This window comes from Sinocyclocheilus anshuiensis, unplaced genomic scaffold, assembly GCF_001515605.1.
Source record: "Sinocyclocheilus anshuiensis isolate Anshui unplaced genomic scaffold, SAMN03320099.WGS_v1.1 scaffold517, whole genome shotgun sequence".
In the NCBI taxonomy this organism is placed as follows: Eukaryota; Metazoa; Chordata; class Actinopteri; order Cypriniformes; family Cyprinidae; genus Sinocyclocheilus; species Sinocyclocheilus anshuiensis.
The window spans coordinates 598,473-612,805 of NW_015536535.1; the positions used below are offsets into that span (position 1 = coordinate 598,473).

General features: G+C 37.5%; 2 protein-coding genes across 2 annotated transcripts in view; one reads left to right on the plus strand and one right to left on the minus strand.

Moving 5' to 3' along the window:
• The window catches only part of g3bp2a (G3BP stress granule assembly factor 2a), a 10,292-nt gene extending 1,458 nt beyond the window's left edge, over positions 1 to 8,834 (minus strand). Inside the window, exons 1-13 of the mRNA XM_016495143.1 lie at positions 8,818 to 8,834; positions 8,444 to 8,560; positions 8,275 to 8,356; positions 8,007 to 8,180; positions 5,074 to 5,164; positions 3,854 to 3,956; positions 3,514 to 3,700; positions 2,531 to 2,632; positions 2,314 to 2,416; positions 2,096 to 2,155; positions 1,837 to 1,962; positions 1,613 to 1,731; positions 1 to 590 (exon numbers count right to left, since the gene is read on the minus strand). The exon at positions 1 to 590 is cut by the window's left edge and continues 1,458 nt beyond it. Coding sequence (XP_016350629.1) covers positions 309 to 590; positions 1,613 to 1,731; positions 1,837 to 1,962; positions 2,096 to 2,155; positions 2,314 to 2,416; positions 2,531 to 2,632; positions 3,514 to 3,700; positions 3,854 to 3,956; positions 5,074 to 5,164; positions 8,007 to 8,180; positions 8,275 to 8,356; positions 8,444 to 8,538 — 1,524 coding nt within the window. The 5' untranslated portion in view covers positions 8,539 to 8,560; positions 8,818 to 8,834 and the 3' untranslated portion in view covers positions 1 to 308. The remainder of the gene's footprint in view (positions 591 to 1,612; positions 1,732 to 1,836; positions 1,963 to 2,095; positions 2,156 to 2,313; positions 2,417 to 2,530; positions 2,633 to 3,513; positions 3,701 to 3,853; positions 3,957 to 5,073; positions 5,165 to 8,006; positions 8,181 to 8,274; positions 8,357 to 8,443; positions 8,561 to 8,817) is intronic.
• A 1,361-nt stretch (positions 8,835 to 10,195) lies between these two features.
• On the plus strand, positions 10,196 to 14,128 carry ints12 (integrator complex subunit 12). The gene is made up of 6 exons (XM_016495156.1): positions 10,196 to 10,657; positions 10,741 to 10,905; positions 11,008 to 11,192; positions 11,956 to 12,115; positions 12,210 to 12,362; positions 13,359 to 14,128. The coding sequence occupies exons 1-6, from the start codon at positions 10,502 to 10,504 to the stop codon at positions 13,950 to 13,952; spliced, it is 1,413 nt and encodes a 470-aa protein (XP_016350642.1). The 5' UTR covers positions 10,196 to 10,501; the 3' UTR covers positions 13,953 to 14,128.
• Positions 14,129 to 14,333: the final 205 nt, after the last annotated feature.

A 14,333-nucleotide genomic window follows, 5' to 3' on the forward strand; every position in this document is an offset into this window, starting at 1 on the left:
TTGTTTCCCTACAAAGTTTGTAATTGTTACCACTTGATAAATGACAAACCAGAGGACTTGCAGCACAATTCCAATTGAAAGTGAACAGTGTGTTTTGAGTCATTACATTGTTCAAGTTGTTGATCTGTTTCACAAGAAACAGCTGACATTCCAAAGGCAAAAATGCAAGTGTACACAAGGAGTAAAACTCAGTAAAACACACACACACAAAAAAAAAAAAAAAAAACTGATGTATGTTTTTACATAGACTTCTCAATATCATCATACATGAAAATTTTACTACTTCCAAGCTACAAGGGGAGCTCCTCTCAACGCCTCTGAGCAGTAAAACGACCCTCACTAGAACCTGCGCCCCTCCCAGAGGCCATGCCTGGTTTAGGTACGGTGGAAACACGTGAAGTTGGGCCTCTGCCATCACGGTCTCGCATCATGCTGCTTCCGGGAATGCCACGCAGCCCGCCTGGACCACGGTCACTACGCCTTGCGTCCCGCCGGTCTTCTCCACCTCCACTACGAGTTTCCCGCTCACGCATCGCCCTTGTCTTTTTCTCCTCCACGTTCAGACGTACCTCACCACGGAACATGATCGGCTAATCACAAATGAAATAGCGATGGGTCAAAAAACATTCTCTCAATACCATATCTTTAAAGTGAGTGTGAAGTGACATGTGGCCAATTATGGTGACCCATACTCAGAATTAGTGCTCTGCATTTAACCCATCCAAAGTGCACACACACAGCAGTGAACACACACACACCGTGAACACACACCCGGAGCAGTGGGCAGCCATTTTTTGCTGCGGCGCCCGGGTAGCAGTTGGGGGTTCGGTGCCTTGCTCAAGGGCTCAGTCATGGTATTGAAGGTGGAAGAGAGCGCTGTACATTCACTCCCCCCACCTACAATCCCTGCCGGTACGAGACTCGAACCCGCAACCTTTGGGTTATGAGTCCGACGCTCTAACCATTAGGCCACGACTTCCCCCCTACTTATACATGAAGAAAGGTATAACAGGTATTACAAATAAAAGCAAGGATGCATGTTATATATCAGTACCATTTAGCAATGCCAAAGTTAGAGTTTTTCCCATTTATCATGGTAATTATGTTTTTTATTGAATTTCTTTGAATATTTACTGTTAATATAAATATGATAATATGGTAATAAAATATATATATTTTTTTTATAGTTGTAGTTTTAGTTAACAATAGTAACCATGAAACTGACTATAGTTATTAATATTTCATTGGTTCTCCTTTTTTATTACAAAATTCTTCTGGCATTGCTCAACTGACAATAGGCAGATCCTCCGTACTCGTCTTGCAGTGAGAGATAGAATTGCATGCCTCATCAAAGACTTTATATTTTGCACAGTACCCATCTCACAGTGCTTTGCAATAATTCTACAGTTATCAATGTGTTTTTTTGTTTTGGTAATTTATTTAGAGAAAACAATAGAATTTAAATACTGGCCATTTCTAAGTTATTAGCCCAAACATGAAAATAATTCTTAACTTATTGTGTCGGCCAGAATTGTAAAATAATTGTAAAATAGCGCATTCCTAAAAATTGTTTTAAAACCACATGCATCAAAATCAAAATAGCTTTCCTTACTTTAACTCCTAAAATTCTTTGCACCGGCTCAGAATCATCAAAGACAACAAAGCCAAAGTTGGGGATCTTTCCTCCAGTGCCTTTGGTGTTGATTCGCAGCTCAACAACATTTCCAAATGCTTGATGGGAGAGACAAGAAGCAAATATGAAGATGATCGATTACCAGATATGAGAATGGATCAATGCAATGGTCACCACAGCCTTAAAAAAAAAAAAAAACTTACTCATGAAGAAGTCTTTGAGTTCACTCTCATCAATGTCATGAGGGAGATTTCCAACAAACAGCTGATGACTGTCTGGATACCTGACAACCCTTCTGCTGTCCATTTCACTTGACTCATCTCCCCTTCCTAAGCAACACACAAGATTTCATCCGCTATGACTATACAGGGACCAACAACATCAACCTTTCTATATATCCATTAACAGCATTATTGCCCAAACAAAAGCTATATCCAATTAACAATGGAAAGACATATTTACCTTTATTCACAAAGCTGAAATGTGGCTTTCCAGTTTGAGAGTCAGAAGATGAGACACCATCTAATGATACAAGAAAAAAGTTCCAAAGAAAAAGTTCAAAAGTTGTTTTGAAAAAGTTCTGAAACACATTAATAACAAATGAAAGTTATCTGTAATAAAACAATTTGTACAGAAAGTGTGAAAATATTTCGAAAGTTGTAAGTATTCTAGATTCATACCAGATCTAGGCCCTCTGGAGGTTACTGAAGGTCTGTCGCGGATACGCTGGTCACGTGGACGGATTGAAGCTGATGACACCTCCGGCTTGGTCTCAACTCTGGGCTGACAACATTAAAAATCAAGAAAGCATGCACATGAAGCATGGTTCTAGTAACTTTGAGTCAACAACATTATTTTAAAATGAGAAAGAAAGATAATGTATTCATAAGTACTTACCTGGGAGTTTGGTGCTTTAACAACATGTGGTTGAGCTCCAGAGGATGGAATAGTCCCAGCAAGAGGCAAATTTTTGCTGGTCACAGAAGCCCAAGATGAAGTCTGCCAGAGATATGATAATTAAGAATATAATAAATAAGAAATACATAATTAAAATAGTAAAAATAAAAATAACAGTAATCTAGGAAAAAAAACAAACAAAAAAAACTAAACCTAGGCAGGTCTTCCAACCAGTTGTATCAAACTTTTACAATTAATAAGAATGTGGCTGCAAGATTAATATTTAATGAACCGAAAAGAGCGTGTGTCACACATCTGTTTATCAATCTGCACTGGCTACCAGTAGCTGCTGACATAAAATTCAAGGCATTGATGTTTGCCTACAAAACCACCACTGGCTCTGCACCCCTTTACCTAAATTAATTACTTCAGACTTATGTGCCCTCTAGAAGCTTGCGTTCTGCAAGTGAACGGCGCTTTACTGTGTCATCCCAAAAAAGAAGCACAAAATCACTTTCACTGACTTTTACATTAAATGTTCCCTCCTGGTGGAATGACCTGCCCAACTCAATCCGAGCCATCTTCAAGAATCGGCTAAAAACACATCTCTTCCATCTTTATTTTACCCTCTAATTCTAGCACTCTTTAAAAAAAAACTTATTAAAAACACTTTACCCTTTAAAGACCATTTATTTTCTAACTGCTTGTTTTCTTTAAAAAAATGCCTCTAACACTAGCTTTCTCGATTCTTTTTCTATTCTATCTATTTGTTCTCTTTTTATTTACTATATAATTAACAAAAAAAAAACCTTGCTACATGGACTGCGTTAGGCTAATTGAGACTTGTTATAGCACTTGCTTATTATTGCTCTTTTGTTGATTTTGATTGCTTCCATCGTCCTCCTTTGTAAGTCGCTTTGGATAAAAGCATCTTCTAAATAACTAAATGTAAACGTAAATGTAATGTAAAGATCAAAATTTACTTTGGGTGGTTCTTGTATGTTAGGTGGCGATTCCATAGGAACAGGAGACGGTGCCTTCTCCTCAAACTCCTCTATGACCTTCTCCTCTGCCTTGAGCTTCGGCTCCTCGATCTTGGGTTCTGGGGCAACCTCAGGCTCTAGTTCCATAACTGCTTCCTCATGAGCTTCTTCCACGCCATTGTTATAGCTGAAGGTGAAAAAGAAAGGGTAAAGGTATTTATATTTATTTGTATAAAATGGGAAGTAGGAATTCAACAGTACCATACCAAACGAGAAACCTCTACAATTCTAGAACATCACAGTTAGCTTTCTTTTAAGTTCCAAGTGAAATGTGGGTTACCTCACAGGATGGGGTTCATAGCAGTTTGCATTACTGGGGCTGTCCTGGAGGGGTTCGGGTGATGGTTGCCTGTCTTCTGGCTCATCGGTTTCTTCTTCGGACTCTGTCCCAACATAACACACACATTTAAAAAAATCACTGAAAACAAATCTGAATGATAAAGTACCATCCTCTTGCTTTAAAACATTCCTGTAGCTCTAAAGAAACCAATTCACAAAATATAGCTGCAAGCGATTGAAAAATACTGATGAAATTGATTTGGGGGACTTCTGTAAAACATAATCGAGTCATTTATGCCTGACCAAATCAAGGAATTTGTATGGTTGACTTTCGTCTATAGTAAGGCAGCACTGACTGTTTATATCCTTAGATACTTAGAGTTACAGTATATGAATCCCAAACCCTATATATTTACAAACAATAAGACGACCATCATTTTATGAGGAATGCCCTGGTTAAAGTAGCTTTGTATAGATGTAGTCCAACCCGCATCAATCTGAAAATGCTGCATCAATTTGATTGGTGTAATGAATGGAGAAAAAAAGCCCAGACATTTTGGGATGTAAAACATTGGTGTTCACCAAACTGAAAGAATATCTAACAAAATAATTTTAAATTTGCAAATTCATAAAAGCCACATCCAGAGTAGACAGAGAAAAAAAAAAACTCAGATTCATTGGGTGAGCAGTTTCTTTATAAGATTATTTGTAATGGTTTGACTGAAAATGTCAAAGAAAACATTTTCAAGGTTGGACTTACAAGTACTTGAAGTTATTCTTGAAATTTGTTCCACATGTCTCCACGTGGGGATTTTTATGCAAATTTTAAGATTTTACCTCAATGGTGTAGCAGCGCTGATGTTTGGAATATTGCAAATTTAACTGCTAGTTGCTAGGCAACCATATATCACATCCATCTCAAAACGACACAAAATATAATTAGTCACAGACCATTTATGCACTTAAAGTATGATGAATTTTCACTAAATGCATAAAAAGTTCAAAACGTGAAGAACAATAAATGAAGCAACAAATGAAAATCCCTGGGGTCCACGTAGACTGTAAAAGTAAAGAAAAAGACTCCAAGAATAACATAGCTAGAGCAATACCAATGCCAAGACATACACTGCTAATACTTTTGGATATGAGAAGCAACAGTCTTTTTATAGATGCTGAATGTATGAACTGTATGTGTGTAGCAATCTTTAATTATCAACTAACCTTCATCAAGCTCCGCCTCAGAGTCACCAAAGACCTCATCCTCATATCGGAAGATGTCGTTGTGAACATAAAACTTATTGGCCACAGAACCCTAGACAACAATGAAACAAAAAGGGCAGTATATTTATAGGGCAAATCATGCTCACCATGCAGATGATCAGAATAGCCCATCCACTGTCTACACAGGTTAAAGGGTTAGTTCACCCAAAAATGAAAATTCTGTCATTAATTACTCACCCTCATGTCGTTCTAAACCCGTAAGGCCTCCGTTCATCTTCGGAACACAATTTAAGATATTTTTGATGAATTCTGAGAGCTCTCTGACCCTCCCATAGACAGCAATGTAATTACCACAATCAAGGCCCAGAAACGTAGCAAGGAGATCGGTAAAATAATCCATGTGACATCAGTGGTTCAACCGTAATTTTACGAAGCTACGAGAATACTTTTTCTACGCAAAGAAAACAAAAATAATGACTTTATTCAACAATTCATCTCCTCCGCGTCACCCTGGTGCAAGTTTGGAGAATATCCACTGAACGTAAACAGCGTATGCAATTCTGTGTCAGCTGCGTCACGCGGATACGTTGTTTTTGTTCAAATCAAAGCGTAAACAACGTAGAAAACGTATCCGCGTGACGCAGCTGACACAGAATAGCATACGCTTTTTATGTGCAGTGAATACTCTCCAAAATGCCCCCAGGGTGACGCGGAGGAGATGAATTGTTGAATAAAGTCATTATTTTTGTTTTCTTTGCGCACAAAAAGTATTCTCGTAGCTTCGTAAAATTACGGTTGAACCCCTGATGTCACATGGATTATTTTACCAATCTCCTTGCTACGTTTCTGGACCTTGATCGTGGTAATTACATTGCTGTCTATGGGAGGGTCAGAGAGCTCTCGGAATTCATCAAAAATATCTTCATTTGTGTTCCGAAGACGAACGAAGGTCTTACGGGTTTAGAACGACATGAGGGTGAATAATTAATGACAGAATTTTCATTTTTGGGTGAACTAACCCTTTAAATAAATGTCATTCTATACATATGCTGTATATACTAGCACACAGCAGGACAAGTTTGCTCTTAGCATTGTGGGGTAAAATTAACAGCAGACATGTAGCAAAAAAACAGAAAGAAAAGTATTTATGTAGCTTGTGTTTTTTTATGGGCAAATCCATTATATATTTTCATGTCATGTGTTTTACAGTTTAAATGCCTGAGCGTCAGTGAAAGTTTCTTACTGCTTTTGGGCTTTTTGATTATTTTCACACCTTTATATTGGGCATGTCATTTTTTCATTTACGTTAACTTTGAAAATAAATATAGTGTTTGAAGCTTATGCCTGTAACTCATTTACGACTGTGAAAACAAACCTACCACACTTATTGACAAATTCAGGGTCTTTCATATTTAACAATGTATAATGTGGTGGTGTCAGGAGTCAGGAGAAAATGAAGACTATTATGTTCACTTTTACATCCAACTACAAAACACCTGCTTTGCTTACGAAACGTTGTCGCTACAGCTGCTTGAGCGCAGAGAAAATGGCGGACAGCATACAACTGGCTGAGGGCAGAAATATGCTATTGTCCACACACAACGATAAGACACATTTATATGCAAACACCATGTAAAAGTGAATTTTGCATCCGATGTCCCCTTTAAGACCAAGTTAAGAACATTTAAGGATTAAATTAAAGGGAACTCAATATGTCGTGGCCTAATGGTTAGAGAGTCGGACTCATAACCCAAAGGTTGTGGGTTCGAGTCTCGTACCGGCAGGGATTGTAGGTGGGGGGAGTGAATGTACAGCGCTCTCTCCCACCTTCAATACCATGACTGAGGTGCCCTTGAGCAAGGCACCGAATCCCCAACTGCTCCCCGGGCGCCGCAGCATAAATGGCTGCCCACTGCTCCGGGTGTGTGTTCACGGTGTGTGTGTGTTCACTGCTGTGTGTGTGCACTTTGGATGGGTAAATGCAGAGCACTAATTCCGAGTATGGGTCACCATACTTGGCCACATATCACGCCACTTTCACTTTTTTTTTTACTTTCATATGTATCTAAGTTTTCTAAATGTAAATGCCTAGAGAGCACACAATGAGTTGAATTACGAACATTTCAGAGTTTAAAAATGCAACATATTTCCATTACTTTTTAATTCATTTTACAAAGCAATAAATAAAGGCTTGAATAGTTCTGTTTCCAACCACTAGAAAATGGAAATAACCATAACTTTCACTGTACCTGCAGAAAAAGATCAGTATTTTTGTCTTGGTTTTCAGTATGAATGTCTAAAGATTCTTAACTCAAGAAGCAAAGTAACATAAGAAGTTGGTTTTATGAGAAATTGATAAAAATGCAGTAAGTTTATGAATAAAAACAAAAACAAATCTGTCTGTGGGCTCAGAAACATGAAAACAAATTGATATTTGTTCTTGTTTAAGCATAAACTCACATAATTTTGTTCAGTTTTTCAGAAAAGAGACTTTATATCCTCATTTTGCATCTCATGTAAATGTATCTTGAGTTAAGGATGTTTAGATATTTGTACTGAAAACAAGACAAACATTAAGGAAGATATTCATTTTTGCAGTGTATGCGACATTAAATACCATAACATTACAAATTTAAGACTTCTGTTCCAATTTAACACCATTTAAAGGCCTTGATTTGTGTAAGGACCTTTGTAAGACCTGCAGAAACCCTATACTAAACACCAACTGTGGAGGTGAATGCCAGTGCAGATGATTATTTGGTGTTTAATAAACTGACAAATTTGTAGAAATTCGTTTTCAGTAAGCAATGCTAAAAAAAGACTAAATAGGTGCTTCGGGGTTTTATGCTGCAAAACAAAACTTCTAAGGAGGTCTATCCTTTTTTACAAGGAATGTACAGGGGATTCACGTGTCATGTTATTATTACACACACCTCTGGAGCCAGTACAAATGTCTGTAGGAACTTCCTCATGGGCTGCCCATTATTGGAAAGTTCTCCCATCACCTGGACAACCACACCATCACTCAGAGTGGCATGGGCATCCACATGCCGGATTTTTGTGTGGCACTCACTGAATTGCAGGGACATTACCTTCTTATGTATCTCCTAGACATTAGGAGAACAGATGCTGGTGAATATATTTAAATTTCTGATGTTTTGACAGGTTATACATGAACACTCAACAAACATCAAGACTTACAGCTTGCCCATAGACTGCCTCTGAAAGCTTTCCATTCGAATCCAGTCCACCATGGACATAGGATGAGTTTCGTCCATAGAATCTGAATTATGAGAAAGTTTTTTTCATTTTTGCAGATGAAAATTCCATGAAAGATGAACTCATGAAATTATGATTTTACAAAGCATACCTGTGCAGAAAGTCTGGTGCCTTATTGAGAAGTGTGTAATACTGTCTCACAAACTCCCGCCCTACCAGCAGGGGACTGGGCTTCTCCATCACCATTTCTTTGCTAAAAAGTCAGAATCTGAAGGGGTTTGAAAAAAAAGAGAATAAAATAAATAAATAAATATATATATGTGTGTGTGTGTATTATACTACTACTAACAACAACAACAACAACAATAACAACATAGAAATAAAACTGTTCAAAAAACAAACATTAAAATCATCTTCCACTTCTCATTAGTAAATTTACTCTTTTTTTCTAAAAATTCGTATTATCATTAACATGCCAAGAATGCTTTAAAAGCATCTCATGTAATTTATTATAATGATGCTTACATGAGGGCTGTATGCAATGCATTAAGAAAAATGACAAAGAAACAGGTTATTTCAACTTTACTCTCTGATAACTGTCAATAACGTCATAATCAACATTTATTTATGCACAATAATAACAAAAATATGACATCTAAATAAATCCTGTTAGACTACAGAGAAATTAAGCATGTCGAAATTAACTGAAATGGTTTGGGATTTATAGATCCACTTACCTTTTTTTCTGGGATCTATTTGATTTATTTAAGTGATTAAATACAAAAAGAATAATTATTCAAGTCGTCTCATAAAATTATACGTTAACTGTTGTATGTGTGTCAGCGACAGCTGCTCAAAATCACAGAGAGATAAATTCCATCTATGCTGTTATTAATGGAAATGCTGCTGTTTGGATCCTTATTGTCTAACCCCTGCGATCTGGAACGAGAACCCCCGTCACACCGGAACAGCCAATCAGCTTCTTACACTCGACAGCACAGTTATGACGCCGCTACAACGCACTCTTCCGACCCCTGTCAACAACGCCATAATCGACGTGATTTGCCACTTAATTCCCACCATAAATAAATTGGATGGTTGTATAAGAATATGGTTTTTGATCGTTCATTGTAAGACCTCACTGACCATTTGATCAAGGATATTACAATTTTACGCACTGCGTAGCATTTCCTTGTGTTACATTTATTAGTGTCCGACTCATTTGATTTTAAAATTAACTGATACGCTCTCATTTTGTTTGCTTTTTTGTTTGTTAATAAATGTATATATAGTGATATTTGTAAATAATTTGAAACTCAATATTTTTTTGTGGAGGTGTTGTGACTGAATATGAGAGCTAAAACACATCGCTCATGTCGGTATGATTTAATACAAACACAGTCGGTAAATATCACTACACAAGGTTGTCATCCTGTAGGGGGCACTTGACGGCTCAGAAAGCACGATCCTACAGTGAGACACATTCAAACCGCAGGGTGTTTTTTGCTTATTAGATACATTTGTACAGGAAATCAATAATAATTTAACTCAGTTTACTCCGAGGAATAGTGTGTGACCCACTTATGTATTTCCGTCACGTCATTTTCTTTTTAATAATCTAAAATTAGTAATAAAAAACGACTGTGATTGAGCCATTCTGATTAGCGGTAAGAAAAGTAACAAGTATCACGTGACAAAACAGTGCACGTTCTGTTTCAGCAGTTACGTGAAACAGAATCATTTCTACAATAATTTAAACGTGACATTGATAAACGTTTATTGTCTTTAAATTGAAAACACACAGAAAATAAATTAATTAGAAGCTAAAACTGAAGAACGATAAAATCTGACCAATTAGAGACAACATCCTTGCCGCTAAGCCCCGCCCATTTCGAGTTTCCCAGTTTCATCAAAGGCTTCTCTGTTTTTACTGTTTCTGTTAGGTTGTCGGACCGCCGCAAATGCTCACTGCTAACTTAGTTAATTAGCGTTAATGGTAATATTGTGATTTACGTCTGTTTATAAAAACGAGCTTTAGACAAAAACGGGAAGACCTTAATCTCTCGAGTCAATCGGTTCCAGTTGCTTAGTTATATTAAAAACAGAAATGCGGGTTATCTAGTGTTATTCTTGTATACGACACATTAAACTCTATAGGAAGAGGGCTGATTCGTTGTCTTATGTAAAATTATATAATAACCGCTAAACAATGGCTGGAACAGTAAGTCTAGAGCTAGACCCCATCTTTCTGAAGGGACTGGGCTACCTGCACTCCAAGAGCAAAGACTCAGCGGAGAAGCTCAAGGCCCTGCTGGATGAGTCTTTAGCCAGTGGCAGTGACTCCATCTATAGGACATCACTGAAGGTGATCAAATTAAAAAAGGTATTTTTATGTTTAGAACTTAATTGTTAGACGTATTAATGTGCAACTCATTTTCCATGCATTAGGAAGCCGAAGTGAGCAAGGTGTCATTACCAAAAATGAGCAAACAAGACTCCAAATCCTCCTCTAGTTCATCATCATCATCATCATCATCCATCACCAGCAGCAGCAGTAAATCAAGCAGCTCAGACAAGACCAAGAAAGAGAGCGAGAAAAGATATTTGGAAAAGGTCTTTTTCAATGTCACTTTGCACTATTATGTATTATTGTAAATATGATATAACTGGAAAAGCTCAATCGAAAACACTAATAAAAGATCATGTAATATGTAGATTAGGGTTGATCCTGGGGAAGGAGTGGAGCCACCAAAAAAAACTCGTGTGGATAAGCAGGACAGTCATTCCTCGCCGATTGCTTTTCAAACCAAGGACATTCCCATCCCGGATTTCACGGACATTGATGAAACCAATGCTGATGACTTTGCCATGGAAATGGGTCTTGCTTGCGTGGTTTGTCGGTGAGTGATGTAGCATAACATTGGCAGAATATTAATCTTATTATTGTCTATATTATATATTGTGTTTTTGCTATTTTGTACATTGTCTATTTTGTATATTATTATTTTTAAATTTTTTTTAATTTTTTTTAATATATTTAACTGTCTTGTCACTCTCATTCTGTTGCACTGTGGAGCATCTGTCACTAAAACAAATTCCTCGTATGTGTAAACATACCTGGCAATAAAGCTCATTCTTCTTCTTCAGAAAGGCCTGGTAACCAAAAGGTTGCTGGTTTGGATTCCACAAGGATTTATCACGTCGTTATGTATCATTTAAACTCTTAAACCCTGGTTTCATTTAAAATCAGGCTACTGATTGGTTACTGTGGCATAAAGAGTAGAGACTTGTGGGCAGGTATTGAGGTGTGATGCAGGCGTTAAACACTTTTAACATTCAAAGTCTGCTGTTTAAATACCATTTACCTATTTTCTTACCGTAAATTAAGTTATAAAGTACAAAGTACAAAATATTTACTAAAACCAAAACTGAAATAGATTAAAGCTACACAGAAATATAATTTTACAAAATTGCTAAAACTTAAACTAAAATTCAAAAGAAAATGGAAACTATAAAAATAAAATCTAATACAAAATATCAGTGAATAATATGATTTATAAACATGTTTTGAACAGTATTTGTCTTGTCACTGGCATCCACTGAATCCTTCACTAATCTCAGGCCATGTATGTGTGAAATTGATCCAGCTTTTTCTCTTCTCAGACAAATGACTGTCACTTCTGGCAATCAACTAGTGGAGTGTCAAGAATGTCATAATCTGTATCATCAGGAGTGTCACAAACCTCAGGTTACTGACAAGGATGTCAATGACCCACGGCTTGTGTGGTACTGTGCTCGATGCACCAGGCAAATGAAACGAATGGTAAGAATTTTATGATAAGAAGTCAGTTGCATATCACTTAAGAACTTTCACATAATAGTAGCAACACTCAGTGTCATGCTTATTAATGTCTCAGGCCCAAAAGACCCAGAAACCTCCACAGAAACCAGCTCCTGCTTTGGCAACAGCGGCACCTATGTTGAAAGATCCACTAGTGAAGAAAGCTGAACTAAAGCCCAAACCGGAAACAACAGGTTCATTCCAGGCCTTTAAAAGAACGGAGGTGAAGGTGAGTGTATTCACACCGGTACAGATTATGGACCAGGGGTCTCAAATTCAAAGTACTTGAGTCAGTTGAAAAATTACAACAAAGTCTTAAGTGTTTCACAGCCATGAATTAAAATGATACGGTTACTGATGCATGATAGACTGACTACCAACTAGAGTTCAAAAACATTTGCTGGTTTCAATGTAAAGGTCAGTCATTATTTAAATACAGAAAACACTCACACAAAAGCACATGGGAGCATTTGAAAGCCGTGTCTATCAGTGGATTCGTCTATGTGCAGATATATTAGGGATCCACTGATAGACACGGCTTACAAATGCTCCCGTGAGCTACTGTGTGAGCGCTCCGTGAAGAGCGTGAAGTGATCATCATTCTAGCCAATCACAGTCATGGACGGAAATGGACGTTTTTATAATTTCAGTACCAACTGATATCGCGGTCAGTACTTTTGACAACACTAGTAAGGACATTTATTATGTTACAAAATATTTGTATTTTAAATAAATGCTGCTCATTTGAACTTTATATTAATCATAGAAAAAGTTTCAACTAAAATAATTAAGCAGCAGAACTGTTTGATAATAATATGTTTTTTGGGCACTAAATCAGCATAATCCTTGTTAAGTCTGATATCACTGTTTCTGGGTCCAAGTACTCTATCAGATGGCAAAAGCAAACAACAGACAGTAGTAATATACAATCACAGTATACTGTAATACTACAGGAAAAAATCATGATCCTGACCTTTTATCTCAATACTGAAATCTCAGAAGGCCAGGCAGTGTTTCGTTTTTTTTTTTTTTTTTATAAATAAATAAAATATTGGTGAACAGGATGGCTGGCTGCTGAAAATTCAGCTTTGCCATCACAGTAATTAATTCCATTTTAAAGTATTTTCAAATAGAAAAGTTATTTTTAAATTGTAATAATAATATTTCACAATATTACTGTTTTTACTATATATCTGATCAAATAAGTGTCTTTTTTTGTGTTCAGGCGTCTGTGGCATCAGGAAACTCTTCCAGCAGTAGCTCGACTTTGCCCCCAGGCCTTACAGGATGGGCCGCTTTTACCAAGACCTCAAATGTAGGACCTTCCAGTACCAAGTTGAGCACCAGTCAGCCGGGTAGCAGTAAATCAACCCCAACCCCCTCGGGCTCCAAACCTGTGGGACTCTCTGCGCTGGCCAATGTTAAGCCCGGTCTGGCTACTAAATCTTCAGGAAGCAGCAGTGGAAGTGGTAATGGAAACAACGGCTCTAGCACGGTACCCATGAAACCACCCCCTCCACTCACGCTTGGCAAGCAGGTGTTGAGCCGCTCAACAAGTGGAGATAGCTTGGGGAAAATGACTGTGACTGGATCACAGTCACCTGGGGCAGCACCCTCTAGCAGCCTGGGAGGCAACGGTGGGTCAGGGGGCAATGGGGGCAACAGTGGTGGCAATAGCAGCAGCAGCAACAACAACAGCAATGGAGCAAAAGCCTCAGCTGATGGCAAGACGCCCACTTCCCAGGAGTCTCAGCTCAATGCTATGAAACGGCTGCAGATGGTGAAGAAGAAAGCAGCACAGAAGAAACTGAAGAAATGAGGAAGAAAAAGCCAGACTAGTATGTTAAAGAGCAAGTCAAATCCTGTTTTTCAAATCAAATATAATTGAATTTGAATGTTACTGGTCTTTCAGAAACGGTTTGGTTTGAAGATGTGCCTCATTCTTTCTAAACCAGCCACTTTACTGAAAACAAGCTGCTCATTTTAATGATGTGTTTAATAAATAACACCTTTTTTAGAAAAAAATGGATTGTTGTTATTTTAAAACTTTTTTTAATGTTTATGCTAATACTTTGAAAAGTGTAGGAGCTGAATGAACAACAGCCCGCAAACAAATAGACATGGTAATTTGCATGATCGTAAATATTTTATTCATCACATAATCTTTGATATATTAATATTACTATATACAATTACTTAA